The sequence below is a fragment of the Cydia fagiglandana genome, chromosome 1, assembly GCF_963556715.1.
Source record: "Cydia fagiglandana chromosome 1, ilCydFagi1.1, whole genome shotgun sequence".
Classification (NCBI taxonomy): Eukaryota; Metazoa; Arthropoda; class Insecta; order Lepidoptera; family Tortricidae; genus Cydia; species Cydia fagiglandana.
The window spans coordinates 23,116,873-23,142,963 of NC_085932.1; the positions used below are offsets into that span (position 1 = coordinate 23,116,873).

The 26,091-nt window shown below is 36.1% G+C and overlaps 1 protein-coding gene and 1 long non-coding RNA gene across 2 annotated transcripts in view; both read left to right on the forward strand.

The window, feature by feature from the left end:
- The window catches only part of LOC134667803 (uncharacterized), a 433,239-nt gene that overhangs the window by 191,767 nt on the left and 215,381 nt on the right, over nt 1–26,091 (forward strand). The gene's annotated exons all lie outside the window — the stretch shown is intronic.
- Nucleotides 1–26,091, forward strand: part of LOC134667154 (PAS domain-containing protein cky-1-like) — a 120,343-nt gene that overhangs the window by 29,850 nt on the left and 64,402 nt on the right. The window contains exon 3 of the mRNA XM_063524464.1: nt 14,384–14,565. Coding sequence (XP_063380534.1) covers nt 14,384–14,565 — 182 coding nt within the window. The remainder of the gene's footprint in view (nt 1–14,383; nt 14,566–26,091) is intronic.

Sequence of the window (26,091 nt, forward strand, 5' to 3'; positions counted from 1 at the left end):
CTTCTATACGAGTAGGATTCGCACACACGTGGAGTTATTCTGGCCCTGGCCGTGGATTTAAGGAAATATGGACCTATCATTTACTAAGCGATTGTTTTCTTCTTATTGGAGAATGTAGTTGAAGAGATACTCGTACTAGAGTCAGTCTAAGCTAACTTTGCACTTTGAAGAGAAGAAAGTGAGGGAATGTCTTATTTTTATGGAAATTTTATGTTAATGATGACATAGCTACACTTTGTCATTGTCAAAATGTGCTGCTGTCGTATTTCCATTTGCAAATAATAAGATGAAATACCAATACCCAATTTTTGTCAATCGCACATTTAAGAAGATTATAGGTACAGTCAAGGAATTTAAATTCCGACCCATTTCGTACTTTGTCACAGTGACAACCGTATGAGGTCTCTAGCGGCTTTCATATTGATTGTCACTGTGACAAAGTACGAAATGGGTCGGAATTTAAATTCCTTGACTGTACCAAGTAAACATCAACACAGCTATCTAGACAACTGACAAGTACTTACTTAAAAACTGTATCTCAAGACAACCTGCGACCCTAACCGCTTAGTTTACGTCGTGGCGTGTGATATGAGGCGGAATGGCCGCTTCAGGGCGCCATTTAGCGCACTTTCGAGGAGGCAGGGTCAGTCCCGTGATTGCACTATCAACTCGTTACGTTGTACAACAATGTCAGAGCGTAACAGGATTGTTAGGCTCTAATATCGCATAACCTTTAATAATGTGCGTGGAGCTTTATTTTTGACAATTATTAAAAACAATTTCGATATACATCATTTGATTTTAACTGGCCATATTAGAAGTATTACTCTAAGAAGAATTGTGGTGGTAAAGTTCTCAATGGCAGTTGCCTAGCAACCAACCAAATATAGTCCAAAAGCGACCTACGGTCCAAACTTGAATATTTATCTTCGTTCAGGTGTGATATTTCAATGTCGCTATTCTGAGGCACTTTACTTTCATAAAAGGAAGAAAAACTCGGACATCAAAAAGCAAACATTGATACCTACTTAACATGGTTTCACGGTATTTCACTAAATACTTGACTTCCACTGGGATCGTTCCATAATTTACAACCGATTATATCAGCATTTACCTCGAAAAATAGTTGGTTAAGAAGTCCGCTCGAATGTCGCTATCGATCAATCAGTCAATCAATGAAATAATCTATTTGCCGGAATACAGTTTTTGATTAGTTGGTAATACATTTTTTTTGCACAGTGTATTCGACCCATATTGCCTGTACGTGTACGTATATGGCCATTTTAAATCAATATACCTAATCAAAATAGAGACAATCGACAATCTCTACCTGGTAGTAGTAAGAACATTTAGCGAATCCTCCCACACTGCCCCAGCCATGCAGTAATAAAGGGAACAATAACGCAGCATTAGGCCAGCAAGTACGTAATGCCGTGTACCGCCGGTGCGCTGTTGCGGTTTCTAAGCACTGCCCTCCGACCGTGGCCCGAGCCATAAGACCTGTGCTGTACCCATAGAAATAGTTCCTTAAATAAAAGGAAAAAAAAGGAGAGGAAGACCGAGAATAAATTATTTCAACAAAATCAGCCAACTGGCTGAAGACCGGACGAGTTGGAGATTGCTCCACCGACAAGAGCTTAAATATAAAGAAGAAGAAGAAATAAATTTAATTTGACCTCTAGTATGAATGAATGGATGAGTTTAGGACAGAAGAATACGTTATCTTAAAGACCTTATTACGATTCACAAAAGTAAATTATTTCAAAATCACTTCAGAGTTATGTATTTATTGATTAACGAATTGTATTGCTAGTACATATTTAAATACAATTAGTTAGTCCGACTGTCGTCACATCATAATGGAAACTAAAAAAATCATGTGCGGTCGGTTTGTAAAAATTTTCTAGGCTGGATTATAAACATTTACCTATTTCTTGTCTTTTGTCATTAAATTCATCGCCGCGGGGAGACATGAAATGAATAAGCATAATATGAATAAATTAAACTACTTAAATGTTGTTTCCGCTATCGCTCATGCTTTGACCTATGTACAGAGTGAACCTGTATATTGGAAAATTGTCTAAATTATTGGTTGCTTTTGTAACGGCCCGCAGCGTGGGAAAACAAGGGAGTTTTCAGTGAAATTATAACTAAACTATACCTAAACCAGCTGGCAATATGCCATATAAGCTTGTTCTCGTCGAATGTTAAGCAATTTTGCTCTAAACAGGCGCGGTTAAATCCTTGCCAACATTGCTATATACGAAAGTACTTAGCTTTGTCTGGTCGCAAATTGCTCGCTCTTGAAATCACTTGATCTATACGTATACTTTTCAAGAAATACACTGCGTATTAGTTCGTAAAAAATGTTTTTACCGATCTCATCATTTTGTTTAAAATACAAAATATAATTATTAAACATGTGCACAAAACATAATTATTAAGAGCGTCGTCATTAGAAAAAAGAAATACACACTTGAAAGAAAAATGTAAATAGATTTTAGTAAATTCTCATTTGACGATTATTTTTCAGTTAAACGTCTGTTTTGCGGGTATCGTCTGGGGTCGTCCCATTCGTTTTTCGTCAAGTTTTTAAATTAGTCCTATTCTGTTTTCGTCACTCATTCTACATTTGTCACAATCGTCGGTGGCTTTCAATGTAGAATGAGTGACGAAAACAGAATAGGACTATTTTAAGAACTTGACCAAAAACGAATGGGACGACCCAAGACGATACCGTTTTGCGAATTATAAATGGAATAAACTCAAAAATACTTCATTTCATAACTATCAACCACCAAATACTAATCCACTTACTTTTCCATGTTACGGCTTTGTAAAAGGAAGCTCATTTGGCCACAAATCATGGGATTTCCCTCCAATACGGAAACGTGCGGGTTACTGAGTCGGGATCGGCTCAGCTGAAGTAATGCATCCAGTTCCCACGATACACATGCGCTTGCGCCCGCTTTGTTCCACTTGGAACTGGATTACATACTTAAATAGTGTTTTTTCAGTTTCAGTAAGTGTCTAAGCGCTGTGTTCCCATTGGTTCCTTGGTCATCTGGAATACATTTTTAGATATTCAACATTATAAAAACTAAAAATATAATGCATTCATTATCATCAGCATGATATACGATTTCAAGCTAAAATGGTCACTATAGATTAAAACCGGGCAAGTGCGAGTCGGACTCGCGCACGAAGGGTTCCGTACCATAATGCAAAAAACAAAAAAAAACAAAAAAAGCAAAAAGAAAACGGTCACCCAACACCCATCCAAGTACTGACCCCTCCCGACGTTGCTTAACTTTGGTCAAAAATCACGTTTGTTGTATGGGAGCCCCATTTAAATCTTTATTTTATTCTGTTTTTAGTATTTGTTGTTATAGCGGCAACAGAAATACATCATCTGTGAAAATTTCAACTGTCTAGCTATCACGGTTCGTGAGATACAGCCTGGTGACAGACGGACGGACGGACGGACGGACGGACGGACGGACGGACAGCGAAGTCTTAGTAATAGGGTCCCGTTTTACCCTTTGGGTACGGAACCCTAATAAATTATATAATGTATTTAATATTATTCAAAACGGGGTCTTTACCATCATGGCATCCTTTTTTTAAGTCGGTAATCTTATATTTGAAAAGTTTTTTTAGTATTGGGAAAGGTGTAATATAAAGGTCTATAATTAATGTTAATTTAAATAATACTCTTGTGTTCTATAATTTAAACATAAGTTTTAGTTAATAATACAAAGCTTTAAGTTATTCATCAGGTTGAATGAAGTATAATGATGCTTGAAATGTTAATTTTGTCCTGACTAAAGTTAAGGCTCCTCTTCACGTTGGGCCAACGCCAACGCCAACGAGGGACGCAGCCATGCGGTAGAATGAGATAGCAATATCACTTGCTCCCTCTAACGCATAAATGCGTCCCTCGTTGGCGTTGGCGTTGGCCCAACGTGAAGAGGAGCCTTTAGACTTTCGGTAGACCCAGATGAAGCGGACCATTTAGGTTTTTGCATCGCGTGCGCCTCAATATTATAAGAGTTCGCTCATTGATTTCGCTTCTTTGTGGTGTGATTGAGGGTTTTGGAATGCTTTATGAACCTGCAACTAAAAGGTTGTAAGTTTTCGTTAAATGATTTGTACATATAACTAATGAGTTTTGAAGTAAGTATACTTTTTTCGCTGTATGTGATCACTGGATGGAGCGTAGGGCGTGAGAAACTTTACAAAGTTGCTTTTAGTGTAAATAAAGGTATTTTAATTTTGTTATTGTACGTTTTAACAAACGGTTGGTGGTACATATATACAGAATTTTTAAAGTATCCAAATTGTCCAAATTGTAGCAAGCATTTTTAAGTAGGTAAGGTAGAAGTACTAGTGCTCGACGCTGCACTAGTATTCGAGATGGGCACTTTATGTCAAAGTAATATTGGTTAAATTTTAACGGCGAAGATTTTTCTGTATTCAAATTTAATCCTTGTCACTTTGACATAAAGTGCCCATGTCGAATACTAGTGCAGCGTCGAGCACTAGTACTTCTACCTTAATATTCAGACATCTTAAAAATATTTTAGCAAGTAAAAATCAATGTCGAACGGAATATGTTACTTTTATCACATCGAACTAATTTCGGCTGCCTATATTAAAGTTTCAAATAAGATTAGTATTTTAAACCGAAATATGTTCAGAAAAAAATATAAAAATAAAACCAGACCTTAAACTTTAAAAAAATCCACTATACTAAAACAAAACAGTTTTAAATAGGTAGTTCTTACAAAAAGGATTCATTGAACCATATATATTGCTTTAGTGCCTTAAGTTTAGTGTCCAATAGAGCGTTTTCATCAGTGAGTCAGAAACAACTTGAAGGGCACGGGGCGATACGTCACACCGCGCGGTTATCAATAACACTAATATGGGTATTTGTCAAACTCTCGGCCTTTGCTTCACACCATTAATTCTAATACTAAACAAGCAGAGCCCATGGCATTATATACCCACAGTAGAGCTCAAGACTGTGTTATACAACTAATAGTAGTAAGTATAACACTAGAATAACATACGTCAATAATTCCGAAAAATATCTTATAGTTATTAATGAACCAGATCCTCAAGTAAACATTCAACGATAAAAGCTTGTATCAAAAATGATTTTTGTTAACATAAAATCTTATTTACTTCTAATATTATTTAAGTAAAGTTTAGAGATCATTCTGATTTAGTGTTAAATAATTCAGAAGAAAAAAATCAAAGGGATTGATCTAGCTATATTTTTCCCTTACTTTTAATTTTCTCTTTGACTGCTATTGTGTTGCACAAATGCACACCAGCTGTAAATGTATAGAAAAATTATCCTGATTTTTGTTTCTATAGCCTTAGCCACGTCCCACTGCTGGGAACAAGCCTTCTCACATGCTCACGATGGATCGACTAGTATAGTCATCACGCTGAAGCCAAGTGGACTGGGGACTTAACAAATACTTTTTCACCACACCAGCTTGAAAAGGCTTACTTTGCACTTCAAAAACTGATTGCATTTTATTCACATGTGAGGCAAAGTAATCAAATGCAAATTTTCAGTTGTTTTCTTATGTTTTCTGGTACAATTAATGTATGATTTTGGATGATAAATATTTAATACCATTCATTGGGACTTCATTTGGGTTGATTTTGTGTGATATTTTACATTTAATATTTGCTTCGGGTTGTTGTGGTGAAAAATTTTGTCTTTCACTCGGGGGCAAATTTTGTTTAACCCTCGTGCTTTGAAACCCTCGCAACGCTCAAGATTCCATTTTCCGAACCACTCGTTACGCTCGTGGTTCAATTTTGGAATCTTTTGCTTGCTCGGGTATCAATATTAGCACGAGCGGTTAAACAACAGCTTTGCCCCCGTAAAACAAAGAACTATTAATTTTTTTGTGGAAGGTTGCACGACTCCTCTCGAGGTTTTAATTCACATAAAAGCCGCCGGGAAACCACGCGTTCATAAACGCGCTACAAACCTCAATTATCAAATAATAGTTTGTCCTCTGTCTAATAAAATAGGTATCTGTTATTTGACTTATGTATTTTTAAGAAAGGGATAAAACATAATTTAACTAAATCAGGCCCGTAAAGTTTCATGAATAAGGGGACAAGTTTAGAGAACACATTGGTACGAATCAGGGCTATAACCGCGAAAATCGAAGTTCGCAAATTGCGGGGATTTTTCTCTGTCACTCTAATTACGCCTTCATTGGAGTAAAAGAGAAAGATCCCCGCAATTTACGAATTTCGGTTTTCGCGTTAGCCGCTCAGAATTTGAACCCACGAACTCGTATTTATAGTCGGATTCTGAACCAATCCCATTTTTGTAATAAAATAGTCACAAAACAAAGTTAAACCTAACCTACTGGCCTCGACCACTAAAATAACTTATGTACCTAATAAAAATAAATTGGAACCGATTGCTACAAATAGCGGCCTTTACCTTCCGCACAATTTCATGGAGAATGCTACCCGTTCTTCTATGAAGAATCAAGGCCAGAATACATTTATAAGGATTTTACCTACTATTTATAAGTAGTACGTACAAAAAAGGAATATTATTAAAACTAGAATCCGTATTAAATATTGCTATATCAATAAATCCCTATAATAAGCAGTATTCGTATATGTTACGCTAATCAGAACTAATTATTGCCGTTACATGTGTAATATGTGTACCTACCTATTATAATAGTTTTTCATAATTAGAATCTAAAAAAATTCAATACATATTACTAAGGTAGAAAAAAGATAAAATACATTTTACTAGTTTAAACTTTTTCTCGAGGATTTAAATTAGTTTTTACAAAGTGCTTTGGTTATACATACGAGAATGTGTAATTTATAAGTATATTATATTATACTATAGTTTTCTTATATTATACTATAGTTCTCTATCTTAACTTTTCTTTTTTAATTTACATAGAGAAAACTTTTAAATATGAAAGACGAATCTTACATTCAATGGGTCTTTTTACGGTACTTAGCATATGGCATGCGTTGATGTCTTTTGCACCACAACTCGGCTGAGAAAAACATGCCATCTACACAGCTCTCCCTCAAGCTATAGTTCACTATTTACTTTATTTAGTTTTAATACTAAAGGGGCCCGGACGCATAGGCCTGTCAGTTGTTCGGAAATGTCAAAATTTTGTTGCAACTGAAGGGGCCCACTGATTACCAGTCCGCCGGACGATATCAGCCTGTCAGTTGACCGCAAAAGGCCACACACTAACAGTTTTCTGTCAGTTTTCGGCCTGACGACTTACACGAACTGATCGTGTGTGGCCGCCTGACGATTCCAGTCAGCGCCGACAGATATCCGCCGGACAGTCCGTGGCCTCGAGTCCAGTCAAACACACATCATGAGGTGGCCGGCCGGCGATCGACACACGTTACAGCATTAGTAAATTCTATTTTATTCCTAATACTTAAGAGTTCATAGTCCCTAATAAGCAATATAAGCATACGACTTTTTGTCTTCGAACATCACGGATCCAATACTTAATTCTTTGAGGCTGATATTTGCTTGTAATTTCATACACAATTTACGGCCAGTAGACCTTATTAATCTTAAATACGGTAGGGCTTCTGTCAAATTGAAATAAAATTATTCCGAATGTGCAAACTACGTCACCAGATGTCAGTATAAAATTTATACAATTTTAAGGCCTGAATACAACAATGCGAAGGTTGCATGTATCTAGTTTGTCAAGACTTTTCTTTATTTATCACGTTGTTACCTCGCAACTGTTGTTTACTGTCAGTCAAAAATAAATGTCGTAAAGAGAATTATAACATAAACCTTATTTTTTCTCCATTAATTTTATAGTTAGGGAGGCGAGGTAGCTAAATGGCGTAATTCAACGGCGCCGTCGAGACCTATCAAAATCGAAAGATAAAATAATTTCGAAAAGAAAAGCTCGTATGGCAAAAACCATTTTAGCGGTGGGTTTGGCGTGTACGGTTTTTCAAAAATGTTAAAAAAAACAGTTACTTGGGCATTCTCGAGCGCGTCAGATATTCATACTACGTATGCCCTGAGTGCCTCTGATAACAACGGTATACTAATCTGCCGGTTTGCGTGGTGGGGGTAGGCATATAAAGTAGTCAAAAATGCAAAAAAAAAAAAATTTACTCGAGCGCGTCAGATTTTCGGAAGGGGTGTTAAGTAGGCCCCAAGGAAGCTTCCTTTAAAAAAACTGACGATTTCGGCGTGACGATAAGTTACGATGAATTTTTGAAAATGCAAAAAAAAACAGTTTTTTTGAAATACTCGAGCGCGTCAGATTTTCATAGGGGAGGTTTATCTCGGTATCCTGAAAGCATATTTTTTTAATCTGACAAAAATGTTGGTGGGTTCTCTTAATCTGACCGAAAAAGGTTTTTTGGTTTGGTTTGGTTTCTTTTTTTTCCTTTCTTATGTAAAGAGACCTTTTTGGTGTAAAATAAAATTACCTTTTTTGTTTATTTAAACTTTTTTTTTGTAAAATGTATCGTTCGCGACTTATATGCCGCAACGCGTTCTTAGGAAGACGAAATGGCTCCTCCACACTTCCGGTCATGCGGAAACCGGCAGATTTTGTATTTTTAGTAAGTTTTAGATTATATTCTTCAAAATAAAAAAATAAAAAATCGCGCTCGAGAATGCCGGATTAACGTTTTTTTTTACAAGTTCGCGACCCTATAACTCGGCGGCGTCAAGGACTTATCGTCAGATTAGTTAAATTTAGTCTTTAAACACTAAAATCAACCCCCAATATCTTAATCTGACGCGCTCGAGTATTTCAGACTATCCATTTTTTTTTACTAATCTGATCGTCTATACTAGGCGCGCGTCACTACATATAGAGCTAAATACTTTACAAGGTTGTTCTATTAGGTCTAAGGTATCTCTCATATCTTAAACTGCCACGCTCGAGTATTGCCGAAAATTCCCCTATTCGCCTCCCTAACCATTAAATGTGACATATTGTATTTGCGTGGCTTATATATTCGAAAATACAGACATGATTATTGATTGCTGGAAGTGTAACCGAGTAAAAAAGGAGCAAGCATTCAAAGATTCAAATAGGGAAATTAGCCTCCCAATATTACCTAAAACACTGGTTAAAATTTTAATAGTTCTCAAGATAACGCCGGGAGGTATAACATCGTTGGCGTTCACGGCAGCTAACTATGAAAAATACCTTTATAAGAAAATCGAAAACTTAAGAGCCAACAGGAGTGGTCATTCCTCCATACAAACGTACTCCTCGTTTTCCTCCGTGGTTTTTGAAGCTAGACCAATGATTTTTTCAACACAGATTAATATTGTCAGTATCTGTGTCGGACCGTTTTGCTTTTTGTGATATTTTGGTTTTTTAAGGCGCTAGAGCCCTTCAAAAATGGCCAAAATGGCCTAATTGACTATGCCGCAATGAGAGGCGTGGTATTCAAAACTGATATCAATTAGCCAAAAAAGCAAAACGGTCCGACACAGATAATTTCATAATCATTTAGATTTCCAAATTTGGTTACGATTGCTTAAGTTTTGGAGGAGGAAAAAGAGGACTACGAAACCTCGATTTTTGTCATTTTTACGCAGGATTTTTCGCCTCAGCTGCAGTTGTCCCTATCGCACTAATTTTAGGGGCGGAGTCAAGTTTCTAAATACGTACACAGCCAGAAAAGTGATGGGCAATAGTCGACATTTAATGTCGATAATCTAGTGATGTAAGAAGTTATCGATAAACCGTCTTGTGTGAAAATCCTCCTCCTCCTCCTAAGACACAAGGGGTTTTGCGTTGAGAGGGAACACATTTTTGTAGTTACATAGGTACAATCTATTTTGAACTTTTTGATTCTAATATTTCAAATTAGAAATCAAAATCAAAAATATTTTATTGCATGGTTATGGGTTTACAAAATTTTTAGGTACAGTCACGCTCCGTAATTGTCGAGCAATTTAAGGTCCTAGCTAGGGAATGCAATCTCGCACCAAGATTGGCGATTCGAGATCTCGCACGAAAAATCCGAATCGAGATTGGGTGTTTCGAGATCTCGACAGTCAGGTTTTCGGGATCGAGATTAATATCTCGACGAGATCGAATTTGACAAAGTAACTAAAAATGTGTTATTTTAATCAAAAATCTCTAAGAATTCCATACATATAGACATCGTAAAATCGGGCGTATCGAGATATTCCTAGGAATATAATGAAACGCCGACATTTCATGATCTGCCTAGCGAACACCAGCCATTTTGTGCAAACCTCAAAGTGTGATATTCTGATATTCCTATAGTCTATAGGCAAATTAAACAAAAGTCGTCTCCTTCACGATTTTCGTCAACATCTCTTCTAAATACCTAAAACTGGTATGGACGTGTTCCTCGTGGTCTCCAGAATATGAATAGACCGGTTTTTATTTTATGGAGGGGGGGGGGACGTGTCGAAAAAAAGGAAAATGTGGGCGGCCGACCAGCATTGATATTTGTTCACGTCTTTAGTCCTATGGGACCGATCGGTTCGTGTGAGATGTCGTTTGAAAGAGTATTAAACGTGCAATTATTTTTTTATAATAACCGTAGTCATAACTGTAGTCATTTACAAAATATTTAAAATATATGATTTTTTACCGTGCATGGATGGCATAAGTACTGACAAAACATGCGTCTAACTCAATAAATTATAACTTTACCGCAATTAATGTTATTATAAAATATACGAAAAATTTCATTAGCTTTCCAAAAACAGAAGTTTTATTGCTGTATGATATTATATAACAAAGTAATCATGAATTTTGTTCCGTCACGTAAATGGCGGGCGACCGACCTCAACCGATCATTATTTCTCGGGTTCTATTTAACTGATCAATTGGTGATGCATACCATTAGAAAGAATATTAAACATACATATAAACAAACATAATAATTGGTTTCTAATAACCGTAGTCATAACTGTAGTCATTTACAAAATCATTGAAAATATATGATTTCTTGATCAATTATTTAACAATGCGCCCGCTATGAAGCTAGGAATATCAAAGAATGCATTGCTCTGATGGATCTGCCGTCTCTTTCATAAGGAAGATCGTGATATGCCTGGGTTAATATTAGATCAGGAAATGGTGGCGTTTCATGATACGCCTAGGATTACGATTTTACGATATGCCGCCGACATGCTACTTATTTAAGGTACCTCATGTTATATTTTGAAAATAACAACAACAAATTAAATTGACATTTAACATAAAATCAATTTTAATTTTTACTTTACTTCTATGAAATGCTATCGATGTTAAACCACTATTTACCTTTACTTAGAAACTGCGTAACAATAATAGAGCTAAAGCCGGACACATAATAGCACTGCCTGAACAACATGAATCTAAGGTCATATATTACTTAAAACAAAGTATTTCACTTTCAGTCTTGTTCAAGATCTCGAAAATATTAATCGAGATCTCGACCGAGATTGCATATATCGAGAGTTCCTGTCAACTAGGTTAAATTTCGAAAACACGTGCGAGATCTAGCGAGATCTCGAAATTGCAAAATCTAGATTGCATTCCCTAGTCCTAGCTGAATTGGTTGTTTCATACCACTTACTCTTACTTTATAGAATGTCCAATCCTGCCTTACAAAGACGTTAATATTTATATTTGTCATGTCTATACTTCGTTTCTGAGCATTATTGAAAAAAAAAAACTTACTTGATACTAGTATTAACCACTAAGTACATAAATAGGGTAATTCGCCAGTAACAGGCCACTATTAGTAACTGGCCACGCCAAACCAAAAATGAATTCTATTCACCTATAAATAGAATTCATTTTATTATAAAGTGGCCAGTTATTGAAACCTTATACCTACTAAAATGAATTCTGTATAGAGGTGATTCATTTTTAGTTTAGGGCGGCCAGTTACTGGCGAATTACCCTATTCGATATCGAGTTCCGTAAACGTAAGCCGGGTAAGTAAAAAAGTTCAATCGCAATAGGGTAATTCGTCAGTGGCCACCCCAAACCAAAAATGAATTATATTCACCTATAAATAGAATTAATTTTAGTATAAGGTGGCCAGTTATTGAAGTTATTGAAACCTTATACTAAAATTAATTCTGTTAATAGATGAATAGGATTCATTTTTAGTTTAGGGCGGCCAGTTATTAAAAGTGGCCAGTTACTGGCGAATTACCCTCCTTAGTAGTAGCAGTAACAAAAAGTGACAATGCAAATTGCAATCAGTGAGGTGCGCGCCAGCGCGAGTACGGGCGCACCGCACGCGTCTGTGTGCGTGCGTTACACATACAAATACAGTCTCTCACGCCGCGGTTACGCCCCGTCAGAGCGACGGGTATATTCAGCTTGAAATCTCAAAATTGACTTTTAGCTCAGCTCCCGTTTCGTCTTAATATCACAATTCTGATTTTTTCATGACTGACATGCTGCAAAAATTGTGCGATTTGATTCTATAAAGTACGCTATAAAGACACGTGGTAGGAACACTAGCGCAAGTATGGAGATACCTCACCTAACCTAACCGAAGTACATACCTGCTTAGACAAGAGATAAGATCTATGCCTGAAATTCTTCAGCTACAAGTTGGATCCGAATTATGACAACATTAATTCATTCCGTTTAAGTTAAAAGAATTTCTGGAGCAAACAAAGAATATGTGTTCGGCGTTACAGAGCGTGGCGTGGCGATATTACCTACCTGCAATTCTCCTACTATGTGACAATTATTACAAAAAAAGGATATGGAGTTAGAAGCCGCAAGCGGTGGATTCAACCTACTTTTACTTACACCGGCTCTTATTTAGGTGCTATCTTTGTTTACCAAATTGAAAGAAATGAAAATACTTTACTGTTATATTTTTGTTTTATTCATTCTACTCTTTAAACCTTTTCTACATAATATTAGGTCCACTTGGGCGGTTTACGAGTGATTTTTTTGTTTGATACCTTGTAATAGATTTTTATAATTTACAAGAAATCAAACAAAAAAATTACGTACATCACCAGATATAGTAATCCACTTCGTCACCTTTTTCTGGTAGTATTTCGTTTCTGTAACGGTCTGGCGCCCCCTACGCAGAGTTTCGCTTAATATTCCCTATTGATAACCTTCGTCCTTCTCAGATTTGAAAATCAGTTAGGTAATAAAAGCTTGTAAAATAGTTTCTGGTTGGGCCAGTAATTGAGTGGTAAAGAATAACTTAAAACATTAAGGCCACCTTTTGTACCTTTAACTTGTTTTGTGCAATAAAGTATAAAATAATGAAATAAATAAATATTTAAAGTACATCCTATTTTACTAGTAGAAATAATAAATAGGACCAAACAATGGAACTGTTACAATTATAGAGTAGGTAGGTAGGTAGAGGTAGGTAACTACTTTATGCAATCTGTTTAATTACGGAGGCAAACATAAGAAAAACATCAAAATCAAATTTCATGTAACTAATAAAATAACTAAAAAAGTTTCATAATTTCAATTATAGAGGACCTTTGGTTCCAAAGGACCAGAACCAGAGCTTTGGTTGCAACTATTGAGGTTTTCCATTTATCCAAGTAACCAATTAACCAGGTTTCACTGTAGTAGTAAAATATAGGTTTACATTTTTTGCCTTATTACAAAGGAATAAGGTCCAAAAGTGTAAACATTATCTTTGACGTCGACAGTTCATTTTGAGGAAAAAATTAAACTAGTTGAAAAACACGAAACTGAAGGCTCTCGACTGACAACAGATGACGGCCAACAGGCCACCGGCCGGCTATCTGATAATGTGTGTGTAAATTGGCCTGCAGGCCACGGACTGTCCGGCAGATATCTGTCGACGCTGACCGGAATCGACGAGCCGTAGTCCGAATAGCCGTCAGTCCAAAATCTGAAATAGAACTGTTAATGTGTGGCCTGCTGCGGTTAACTGACAGGCTAACATCGTCCGGCGAACTGTCAATTTGTAGGGATCTGTCAAAATTATATCAGACTATTGCCGGCAGGCGGCCGTACGGTGGGAAAATGACGACTCGTCTGTAGTCGCAGAGGTGGCAGCAGACCATTGCCGGCCGGCAATAATCGCTTATGTTTGTGGACGTTATTGGTCTAGGACGGCAGGTCGCCCGATAAGGCCAGAGACTGCAGGCGGACTGGTAATCAGTGGGCCCCTTGACAGGCCGATACCGTCCGGCGGACTGTTAATCAGTGGGCCCCTTAACATGCGTATTCTGATTTCAATAACAGGTTATGAATTAAATTTAGATTAGTTATGGATCTGATACAGAATACGCCTGTAAGACTTCGAGACTTCAATGTGCAATAATTTTTGTGCATATTAACACTATGTATTTCTCCAGGTTCGACCAAGGCAAATCAACGAAAGGCGCGAGCAAGCTCCGACGCGACCTAATCAACGCAGAGATCGCCAACCTCCGCGACCTGCTGCCGCTGCCACCTTCCACCCGCCAGCGCCTGTCTCAGCTTCAGCTCATGGCCCTCGTCTGCGTCTATGTACGGAAGTCCAACTACTTTCAACAAGGTAAGAAATTGTTTTCTACCTCTGATTAAATGGTGACGGACAAGAAGACAAAAGGCAACCTGAGAGATGGAAAATCAGTTCAACTTTTTATCTGTCTTTTTTAGTGTATTTTTGGTATCAATTCGACTATAGTTGCAAAAAAGAGTAGGTAACGTGATTTGCAATTTTTCTTGCCAGCTTATGACTAAATTTATAATTGGGCGACTTTTTTTTAATTTACTGCCTAGTTTCAATGAATTTCAAATGGCCTATGTATAACGCTACGTCTTACGTAGGCGAACAACGCGCGAACGCGGCGCGGCGCGGCGCGGCGAAATCAATCCTTTGACGCCCATAGAAGTGTCCTACGTAAGCGATCTCGTTGCGAACGCGGTGCGGCGCGATTTGCACGCGAATGTCAGGCGGCGCGGCGCGGCGGCGGCCGCTTTCGCCGCGCCGCGCCGCGCCGCGTTCGCGCGTTGTTCGCCTACGTAAGACGTAGCGTAAGATGAAAACTACATCAATATTATATTTAACGAGCCATGTCAGCCCATGTCACAAGCTATTAATAGTCATAAAAAAACCGGGCAAGTGCGAGTCGGACTCGCGCACGAAGGGTTCCGTACCATAAAGCAAAAAAAAAACCGGAAAAAAATGCAAAAAGAAAACGGTCACCCATCCAAGTACTGACCACGCCCGACGTTGCTTAACTTTGGTCAAAAATCACGTTTGCTGTATGGAGCCCAACTTAAATCTTTATTTTATGCTGTTTTTAGTATTTGTTGTTATAGCGGCAACAGAAATACAACATCTGTGCAAATTTCAACTGTCTAGCTATCACGGTTCGTGAGATACAGCCTGGTGACAGACAGACGGACAGACGGACGGACGGACAGCAAAGTCTTAGTAATAGGGTCCCGTTTTACCCTTTGGGTACGGAACCCTAAAAACTTAAACCCGGCTCCATACATATCGCATTCATGTTATATCGCTAACTTACTTCCTACAGTTAGGTAGCAATCCTTAAATCTAAGAACACACTTTAAATCCTCCTTTGAATGCGACTCGAATAAAGCTAGTTTAAACTATTACTCATTAATCTGCCGTCATTTAGCTTTGAAAAGGGCAACTCCGACTAACTGACCGTGTTAGCCGTGCGCCGTCATCGCTCGACGCACGGTTACGCTTGTTACGCCGTACGTCGGCGGCTGCTACGTTTGTTGCGTCTGTTAAAAGACTTATGGTAACATTCCATTTCTAACCGCAGCTGCACTACCGGTACTGAACGCGTCGCTGTCATTGTCAATTTCCATAGTAAAATTGACAGTAGTGCAGCTGTCGTTGGAAATGGAAGGGTAACATTCCATTTAAGAGCCAACAGGAGTGGTCATTTCTCCATACAAGCGTACTCGACTGTTTCCTCCGTGGGTTTGGAGCTATGATTTTTTCAACACAGATTAATATTGTCAATATCTGTGTCGGACCGTTTTGATATTTTGTTTTTCAAGGCGCTTTGACTATGCCGCAATGAGAGGCGTAGTATTCAAAAATGATATGAATTAGCAAAAAAAACCAAAACGGTCCGACACAGATAATTTCATAATCATTTAGATTTCCAAATTTGGTTACCATGGTTAAGTTTTGGAGGAGGAAACACTGGAAACAGTCGAGTACGAAACCTCGATTTTTGAGACTTTTACGCAGGATTTTTCGCCTTGCCCTTATCGCACTAGTTTTAGGAGCCGCTTCCGTTAGCGAGACGGGTATATTTACCTAAAATATTTAAAACTTAGCTCCTGTTTCGTCTTAACGGCCTGATTCGAACTTTAAGATACGTCAATTTAAATCAGACAAATCTAGAAACGATATGGATTAGATATGTCAGTGTCAAAAGTGATGTATTTGTTTGAAGAAACGTCACATTTGACACTGACATAAATATCTAATCCATATCGTTTCTAGATCTATTATTTGACGTATCTTAAAGTTAGAATCGGGCCGTAAGTCTGTTCTGTAACGCTTTGTCCGGTGTAGACGTTTGCGTATAATTGTTAATTGTGACGCTGATAGTTTAAATTATTAAGCGCTGTTCTGACACACTGTGTGTATGTTCGCATGTTAAAGAAATATAAAAGATTAAAGATTAGATTGGTTTATTTATTTCATGAAATTATTACAGTACAACTTTGCCTAAGCCAAAATTATAAGAATTTACATCACAATCGTCAAAAACTAAAAACTAACATGCAAGAATTCCATAAAATCAAAATATTATTTAATATTTAACTCCCATAAATGAATAGGGAGATGAATTACCTATGTCCGTTTTGGTTTAAGGTTTTGGTTAAGTTTTTGTTTATTTGTAAAAATACAATGAAAATCGTTATTCACGTCTTTAATTATGTTCTTAATTTCCAATAACTGACCAACTTTCCTTTTTAGTTAAATTTAAAGGGGTATGTTTTCTCTTACTTGCTAAATATAATATAATAAAATTAGGTGAAGTAAGGCAATCGCCTACTGAGTTACTCCCTTTAAATATAGTACTTCAGAAACATCAATCATAACTAATTAGCCACTGCAATTACTCCATACTCCATTGTTCCTCGAAAACATAAACATTGCGAGAATTAGCCGTGATTGACGTTCTGACGACTTTAAGAGTTCTAGTTACGTAGACCGGTACATCCAAGCGCAAACAGAATTAATGGAACCGGAAAGAGTAGGGATGGAAAAATAATGATAATTGATAACATCAAAATTTTAACTTTTGTATTGGTACCAGGAACCGCAACTAACGAGTAGACTAGACGACGCGACAAAACATATTTTTTAAACTTTTTAGTCTAGTCTTTTTTAGATTTTGCATGAATTGAATGTTAGGTAGATTTTTTACCACATGAAAATATTGACTGATACTATCCCAATTTTTAACAAAGCCTGAGTTTCCATAAACCTAGTAAAAACTAGTTTACAGTAATTAAAACCCATAAAAAAGTCCGAAGCATACAACATTTGACAACAAACGTATCCGGATTATTGGCCCATACACCATCAACAGAAATCGCGAATGAAACACATTTACTAAATCTTAACACCTCGTTATTTTATACAGAAGGCATAGGCATAGGAATGGTTGCTTATGTTCCTTCACGGTCAATCATGCGTTAATGCAAGGTCGCGCGCATGCGGCTTGCAAAAAACGAAAATTGACGAAATGCTATAATTGCCTTACGAAAATAAATGTTTTACGGAAACTTTGGCGTGGGTTCCGCGTGTTTTGTCCTAACTTATATGAATGTGGTTTTCATTATTACTGATAAACTGATTTAGGTTCAAAGATCTATAGATTAGATGTCATCTTAACATGCTGGTACCCTTGTTTTCCTAGTGTTGTGAAATAAATTATTTACAAGTAAAATATCTAAATACGTATCTAAAAAAAATTACAATTACAAATAAGTACAAAATAAAATGAGAGTCCTTTTGGTTACTAACGCCTATTTTTAAGGTTATGAAATTTAAGTTTGCATAACTCCCAAAAAATATATAAAAACAGGTATAGGTATGTTAATCAAAATCGATGTCAATAGCCTTTTCTGACTGCAACAACGAACCCAAAATCCAAACCCCACAAATTACATAACCCTCTGGATTCCCACGACCAACAGTTAGTCGACTACTGTTTAAAGAATAAAAACGTTCGATTTTGATATGAAAATTAGAGAAAATTAGCGAGGCCGGTCTGGCTACCGACTGATGGTTATTGGGCCTAATGGTGCCCGCCGGCCGAGGCCGGTGTCACGCCTGCAACGCACGCCACTCGGCTTACATGGAGCACACACACATTTCTAAAACATAAAAGTTTAATGATGTAATTTGTTAACAACATTTTTTTTAGGTTTAAGTATTCATTAATGAGAATACTATTTTAATTATTTTCTTCAACCTAATGAGATTTTAGGAAGACTTTTTTGCAATAATGTATTTTTATATTTCGTAACAATCATATACATATTTATGTTCCTAATATATATAATTAGGATTACCAAGCAATAGATATAAAAGAAGAAATATACTATGTATGTTTGTTTTGTGTCGTTAGTCTTTGTTGCACTTTAAAGAAAATGTTAAAATGAAACATAGGTATATAATTCATCTCACTTCAAGCAAGTAGTTTGTTCAATTTTTAAATTTTAAATTTAAAGGTTCTTGATAAGTCAAAAAAATTTTTTGTTGCACAATACTTCGACAAAATATGAATCTCGCTGCTTACTACCGGTCATTTAAGTCGTATTTAACATAAAATTGCTTAATGTTAAGATAATACATTTACGTCTTTTGTATTTAAATACTGACGACGTTTCTGCAACAATGCATTTTTAACTGCATGTTACAAGGATAAATAAATACATAATTTATTGTAAAGAAAAGATATTATCTTTGACAAATTTTCAATAAACTTATAAACAGAGCAAAGCTCGTTTTTTTACTTTCTAATACGGAATGGAAAATTAAATTCCGAAATACATACATTTTTAGTTTGATTTTTAGTTTTGATGATTGGTCTGGCCCAGTGGGTAGTGACCCTGCCTATGAAGCCGATGGTCCCGGGTTCGAATCCTGGTAAGGGCATTTATTTGTATGATGTTCCTGAGTCATGGTTGTTTTCTATGTATTTAAGTATTTATATATTATATATATCGTTGTCTGAGTACCCACAACACAAGCTTCCTTGAGCTCACCGTGGAGCTTAGTCAATGTGTGTAAAAATGTCCTTGATATTTATTTATTATTATTTAATTTAACTCCTTCATAACCGCCTCCATGTAAGCCTCCCGCGTCACATTTCGCGAACATTCCCGGGACTACCGACTTCCCCGGCGTATCGCACGACGCGATAACGCGATTGTGCCGATCGTGAGAACAATGCCGGCCGTATCGTTTGAATTTTAAATCCGACTATATTGACGATCTACAAACATCGTACTGCGTACAGGGGCTGTCATTATCATTGTCCTGAAAAAATATATTCCTTGCACGTACATACGAATTAAATAGTTAAATTGATATAAATTTTCTACTTTACTAGAATAAAGTATTATATTTTGTATTTCAACAATGTATTCTTGTTAGATTATTAGGATACCAAAATCCAACTTATGTTGTTAACAAAATGATGAACTCCAAGATTATATAATTTTGAGATAAATATACCTTTCCTTTATTTATATAAATATCGTAACATATGTTGTATTTATCTGACAAACAATAACATATTTTATTTCAGAACATTCTCAATTTTGTTTAAAAATGTAAAAAATGACATCCTTTGAGAATTCAAAAAGGTATTAAAATAATGATCTGTGAAGCAAATTAATAATTGCACTTTCATCCCTATTCAGGCCGTTCATTACACGTCATCCGAGTCGCTCCAATTTGCATGGTCTTATTACGTAAACAAAAGGGTTGAAAATGGCGCATTGTTGGGTGCGCATACGAGTCATAAATGCGGGTATTACTCGCATATGCGGGAATTAGCGCGCACGCACAGCCTCCCGGTACGCTCTCAACAATTTCTGCATACCTCCCTGGGAACTATCGGCTTTCTTGTCCCTAATTAACTTGTAAACTGATTGGCGAGTATGGGGATATTACAAGCCTTTATTTGAAGGCGGACGTTTCTTTGTATTTGTGTGAGAGTTTCTAAAAAATCTTGGGAGAACAATTTGTCGTTGAAATGTGAGTAAAAATGTACTGTTATTATATATAAGACGTTGGTGTTGGTAGAGATAATAATGAAAATACCTCTTATCAATTTATTAGCTAAATGAAGGCTGTGGTAAAAGGTAAGGTAGTTTTTCAGTTGTTTTAGTCTCAAGGCTTTAACAGAAAATAGCTTCAATGAAAGTAATTAATATAAACATACATGTTTTCAGAAATAATTAACTATTCTCCCATAGAGTTTAAATCCAAATTACTGAATCTGAGATTGCCGCGGTGACTATACTGAACATAGATAGCTGACAACACTCTACTGATAAACAACATTAAGTGCTAAACACATGTAATGTAGTCCTTTACACATTACGTTCCCTTAGCCATGATATCGCAGAATAACATTGCCAACCACGTACTTTACTCAACCTTGAATTTCTAAATAAGACTTTAATATCTTGAAAATAGAATTTAAAGTTGCAAGTAACTGCAATTGCGCTGTAAGAGTTTCTGAAAGTAACGTGGCGGTATGTAGATCGATGTGCGTGCACTGGTAAGTGATCGCTCAAATCAAATAAATGCATCGCTGTTAGCTGTGCTTTGATAGAGTTAAAAGGGTAATAAATAAAGGCCAATAATGTGCATGGACTAATAAGAATAGTTTTATATATTTGTCAAACAAAAGTAGTCCAAAAAGGGACAATGTACCAGTGCTGTGGGTTAAATTATTTTTAGCTAAAGCGCAGTTGACTTGCAGTCATATCAGCACTCTCTTCTCTCTCTTCATCTTCCATCCTCGCTTTCCACTTCGTATTCTGAAAGAGTCGAGAGACCCATTTAATCACCTCTTCCCATAAAGTCAATACAATAACTTGGTATGAAAATTCATTACATAAAATCGTCCTGATCTTCCTAACATTGTCAAGTTTGTCAAGGCATTTTGCCACAGATCTGCCTAGGGGACCCCAGTCCACTCATCAACCTGATCCCAAGAACAGACAGCATTTGCGAAACCAACTACCATCTGGCTTTCGAACCCAGAGATGAAACTTGACCTTACTTATTGGGTCTAGTACGGTCTCCATACTATGTTTTCCTTCTAACGGTTGGTATAAAATCAAATGTATATATATATATGACCTACGTATAACTTGGTTAAAATTTTGAATATTTTGTTTTTTATAAATAGACTGTAAGAAATTTATGACCCCAGTTTTATATTTAATTATCAATTTATCACATATAAGTACGCTCTGAAAATAGACAAAGCTTATGTTAAGTACCTTTTAAAGTCCATCCTTGTGAGCAAACGCGCAATTATCGATGCATTGCTTTAGCTGCAAACACTGCAATTAGATGCACCACGAGCATTTGTTTTAAATAGTACCACTTCAACTGCTATAACGTCATTCCCACTAAAGGTGAAGCTACATACATAATAATAGTTACATACATAAATGCTATACGTACGAATTGTACGCTAAGGTTGGTATTAGTATTATAAATTTAATGTGTCCTTAAGTTTTTATGTCAGAAACGATAACGGACTTCAATGTTATTTGGGACACATATAGGTTATAACCTGAAAAAGGAATCCGGCGATGAATGAATCCCTACAGAAGTCCAATGGGCTTCACAATTTCGTAAGAGAGTACTAAGGCGGTGGGGAGGGGCACTTGAACTACTTATACACAGATGAAGTCACGGGCACTGACTAGTTATATATAAATTGTAAACTTGATTTTAGCAAGCACTATAACCACCTGCTAAATTTCAATAAATTTATGAAAGCAAACCTGATGAATTCATTTTATTATTCAAGGAAACTACAACAATAACCGTGAATACATAATCTAAATAGTGCACAATGATTTTAGAATGACTATAAACAACAAAACGTCTCTTTAGGTATTTTATTACATGACAGCAGTATCTAGCTGAAGATATTAATTATAACATAATAGCAAGTATCTGACAGTAAAATGCCTCAGGCTATAACAGCAATTGTATGAATAGATTTTGTGTACCTTATTACCAATAACTTTGTTGAATTCTAAGGCTAATCTGGGTCTCTTAACTTTAATATGTGGGTGAAAACTCAAACATATAGTACTTTTTTTGTAGCATTAGAAATAAGGCAAACAATCTTGATGTGTCTTTTAATTGAAAAACACATTTTAAAAATAAATCACGGCAAATATGTAACAATTTTGAATCTAATAACATCATTTATATTCTTCTGCTTTCATAAGTAATAGTTACTGATTTTTAAAAAGCGTTTTTCAATTAAAAGACATGTCAAGATCGCTTACCTTCTTTCAAGTTCTTTCTAATGCTAAAAAAACGAACTATAGTTTTAGTAAAATGTGGTCCTACTTATGCATTAAGTTTACTTATGAGAATTAATCCACAAAATCCTAAACAAAATTAGTTACCTATAATCCGACATCGTAAATTTTATATCTTTTTTGATGCAGCGGAGTGGTGTTAACGGAATTGGTATAGATAATTCCAACTGAAATGGTAAATTAAGGCTAATGTTAACTTAATTAACTCTAATTAATCATTAGGGTCGAAATTGTTTATAGTGTTTATACTAATTCCGTTAACACCACTCCGCTGCACCGAAAATACTATAAAATTAATTATGTTGGGTTATAATTCAGGCATAATTAAACATGATATTTCATCGATAGACGCACCTATCCGCACCTGTCTCCTGTTAGTGACCAAGTAATTTTCTGCCTTATTTAAAATTCAAATTCATGGTAATGTGACACAGCACCAAGCTCTAATTGGATTAACGTATCTCCATACCCAACCAACGTAAGTACAGGATGTGTAATGTATGTACATTATCGGTTTCTCGTACGCATGTTCATGGTGTTAGGTTGTAGATGAAGGCATGTTGCATTAGTAAATCGCACCATAGATAAATAACACATTAAATGCTAAACTTAAAATACATTGAACAAATTTAATTCTGTTTAAACCGCAAAATTAACAAGTATCTATTGCACAGTGGTTTGACGGTAAACGAGCGGCATTAAGGCGGTTATCACGCTGACACCGCAACCGGATGCGGTAATGGTGTAGAAGTGAGACAACGCTATGTCATTCATAGCATTGTCTCCCTCGCTCGCCGTCGCCTCATCCAGTTGCGGTGCAAGTGTGAAGACCGCCTAACTCTTAGAGATACTTGCACCATTCACTAACTCGGGGTTAACTCGTTAAACCTGAAGTTACTATGGTTACAAGTACAATTTGACACTGCTTTTACGGTTTAACCGGTTAACCCCGGGTTAGTGAGATCGCGCAAGTGGCGCTCAATCTGTCAACATAGTACATGTACGTACACGTCGTACAGCTCCTTCGATAACTTGCATGTACTCGTATCATCTCTGGAATCGCAAGCACTCATAGTACAGTCATCATCATCATCTCAGCCATAAGACGTCCACTGCCGAACATAGGCCTCCCCCTTGGACCTCCATACGTGAAAATTGTTAGACTGTCTCTATCATCGTCTAATATAATAATGCAGCATAACTTTGTTGGGTTCCATCTTGAGATCATCTAAATCTAGTAGCATTGACTTCAATTAATAAATTAAATTATAAAGTTAATAAATTAAATTATATAAGTCATTTATAAAAACATAACCCTGTACTTATAGTTTATTAATATTATCATATCTATGGCTGAAGCTGTAATAAATTATGAAGCTATAAGCTTTTAGCACAGTTGCAACCCGTACGCAAGGGTTTGGGTCAAGGCCCAGCCGATAGGTCTTATTTATACGGCTGATACACGCCTCGCCGAGATTTATTGCGCTTTGCCCACTGTTATTACTTGTTTTCATATTAAATTACCTATACATCACCGTTACTGCGAACAGGTGTAGCGTCCGTATGTTTGTTGTGAAGTCTTTTGTGGACAATTTTGTAAGAATTATGACAAAAATATCATGTTTATAGATAAATAAATATATTGTGGATATCATAGATTTTACTAGGGCATTAATATATTTTAGTAGAAAAGGTAAAATATACATATAGTGAGGTTCCCTTTTATATAACGTATTGTATGTATGTTAATATGTTAGTGAGTAAAGATTCAGTGCTCCCGAAGATACACTGTAGGTATTGATAACTTGATGTCGAGTGACCTACATTTCATTTCTTAAGCTCAACATTGTATATATCCTCATATGTGTCGCTTAACTTCAAACTTGGGTAAATCCATTCGACTCTCTTAGCAAATATCTACCCTATTACCTTCTCTTAATACCAAAATCGCACAATCTGGCAGATGGATTTACCCGAGTTTGAAGTTAAGCGACTCATATATCTACCAGAAAAGCCCATGGGACATCTATGATGTTGGAAACTAATTGAATAAGTATCACAAACTATCGCTTTTACAATGATAATCGATAAAACATGAAAAATTGTTTTGTTAATGAACCCAAAACAATAAATATAAGCAAAGCAATAAGACAAAACATTAGTTTATTACGATAACAACAACTCATACCTGCACAAACTGAAATTATTACTTACCTACCTATCCTCCGGCACCGCGTTCGCATTACCATAATCTAAGATATACAACGTATATTATTGATGCAATCAAACAACAATAGCAGCATTATTAAATACTTGAACAAAGATTTCCTGGTCCGTTTACTAAAAAAAACACGTAAGCATTTCATATATGTATATACATATGAGCAATTAGTGTAGGTAGGTACCAGTTTTGACGCCTATGATCTACTAAAATCCATATCTATCTTCCCTGGCTCAGGCTCATAAATCAGAGGCATAAAAGTTTCGAAATCTTACCAAACTGTCAATTATATTTCGTGATGGCTCAGGTCAAACCTAAATGGTAACGTATATTTCGCAAACTACAATATAAACATTAAGAAACCAAACATCAACCAACGCTCATAACCAATATTGAATATGCTCTAATACAGTACCGGAGCGAATTCGATACATTTTATGGTTTTATTGGAAGTATTTTATGTAACTAACTACCACATTGAAGCAATATTCTTAATTAAATTAATTGTCAGCAAGTCCACCCATGGCCTATTCTAACAACATATAACTACTTGGGTAAGGTCGGAAATAATTATTTTTTCGTATCGATACATACAATCGATTACAACACGATTGCGATTAGATACAATAGCCGATTCGAATCGTCGAAAGATGTTAAACGTTAATAATTAAATTGTGTACCTACGTTACTTATGCGTTGTCTATGTATGTAGTTTAGAATGTAGGTACCTACCTATTATAAGTATTGTCACCATTACGAGTAATATGTATAGTTTAATAGGCTACTTTACTAATTAATCAAAAACTGTGACGTCACAAATAAATACCTACAGTATACAGTTTTGCCTAGGTAATTTTGAATTTTTAAATCATTTATGCGCAAAAAACATATAAGTGTGGCTTTATGTTTTTAGAGTATTTTTATAGATAGGTATGTTAAATAAGGCTAAATCGAGAAAGCTTTATCTAACATTGTTGTCTCTTAATATGACCAAGAATACAATGTTAAAACCCTATGGATTTCCCGTAGCCGTGTTAATCCTAAATTATTGCTAGATAGCAATAATTTAGCTGTTAATATTATTATTTTTTACTTACATACACCGATTTTTTACTCCAGTATGACATTATTGACCTTTAGTCCAACTCATACACGTACCTTCAACTCGAGTCTCACTTTCAATTGTTTTATTAATAAAAAATACTTATTAGTTACGAAACAAAAGGTCACCTCAACCGGTAAGTATTGATGATTTCATCA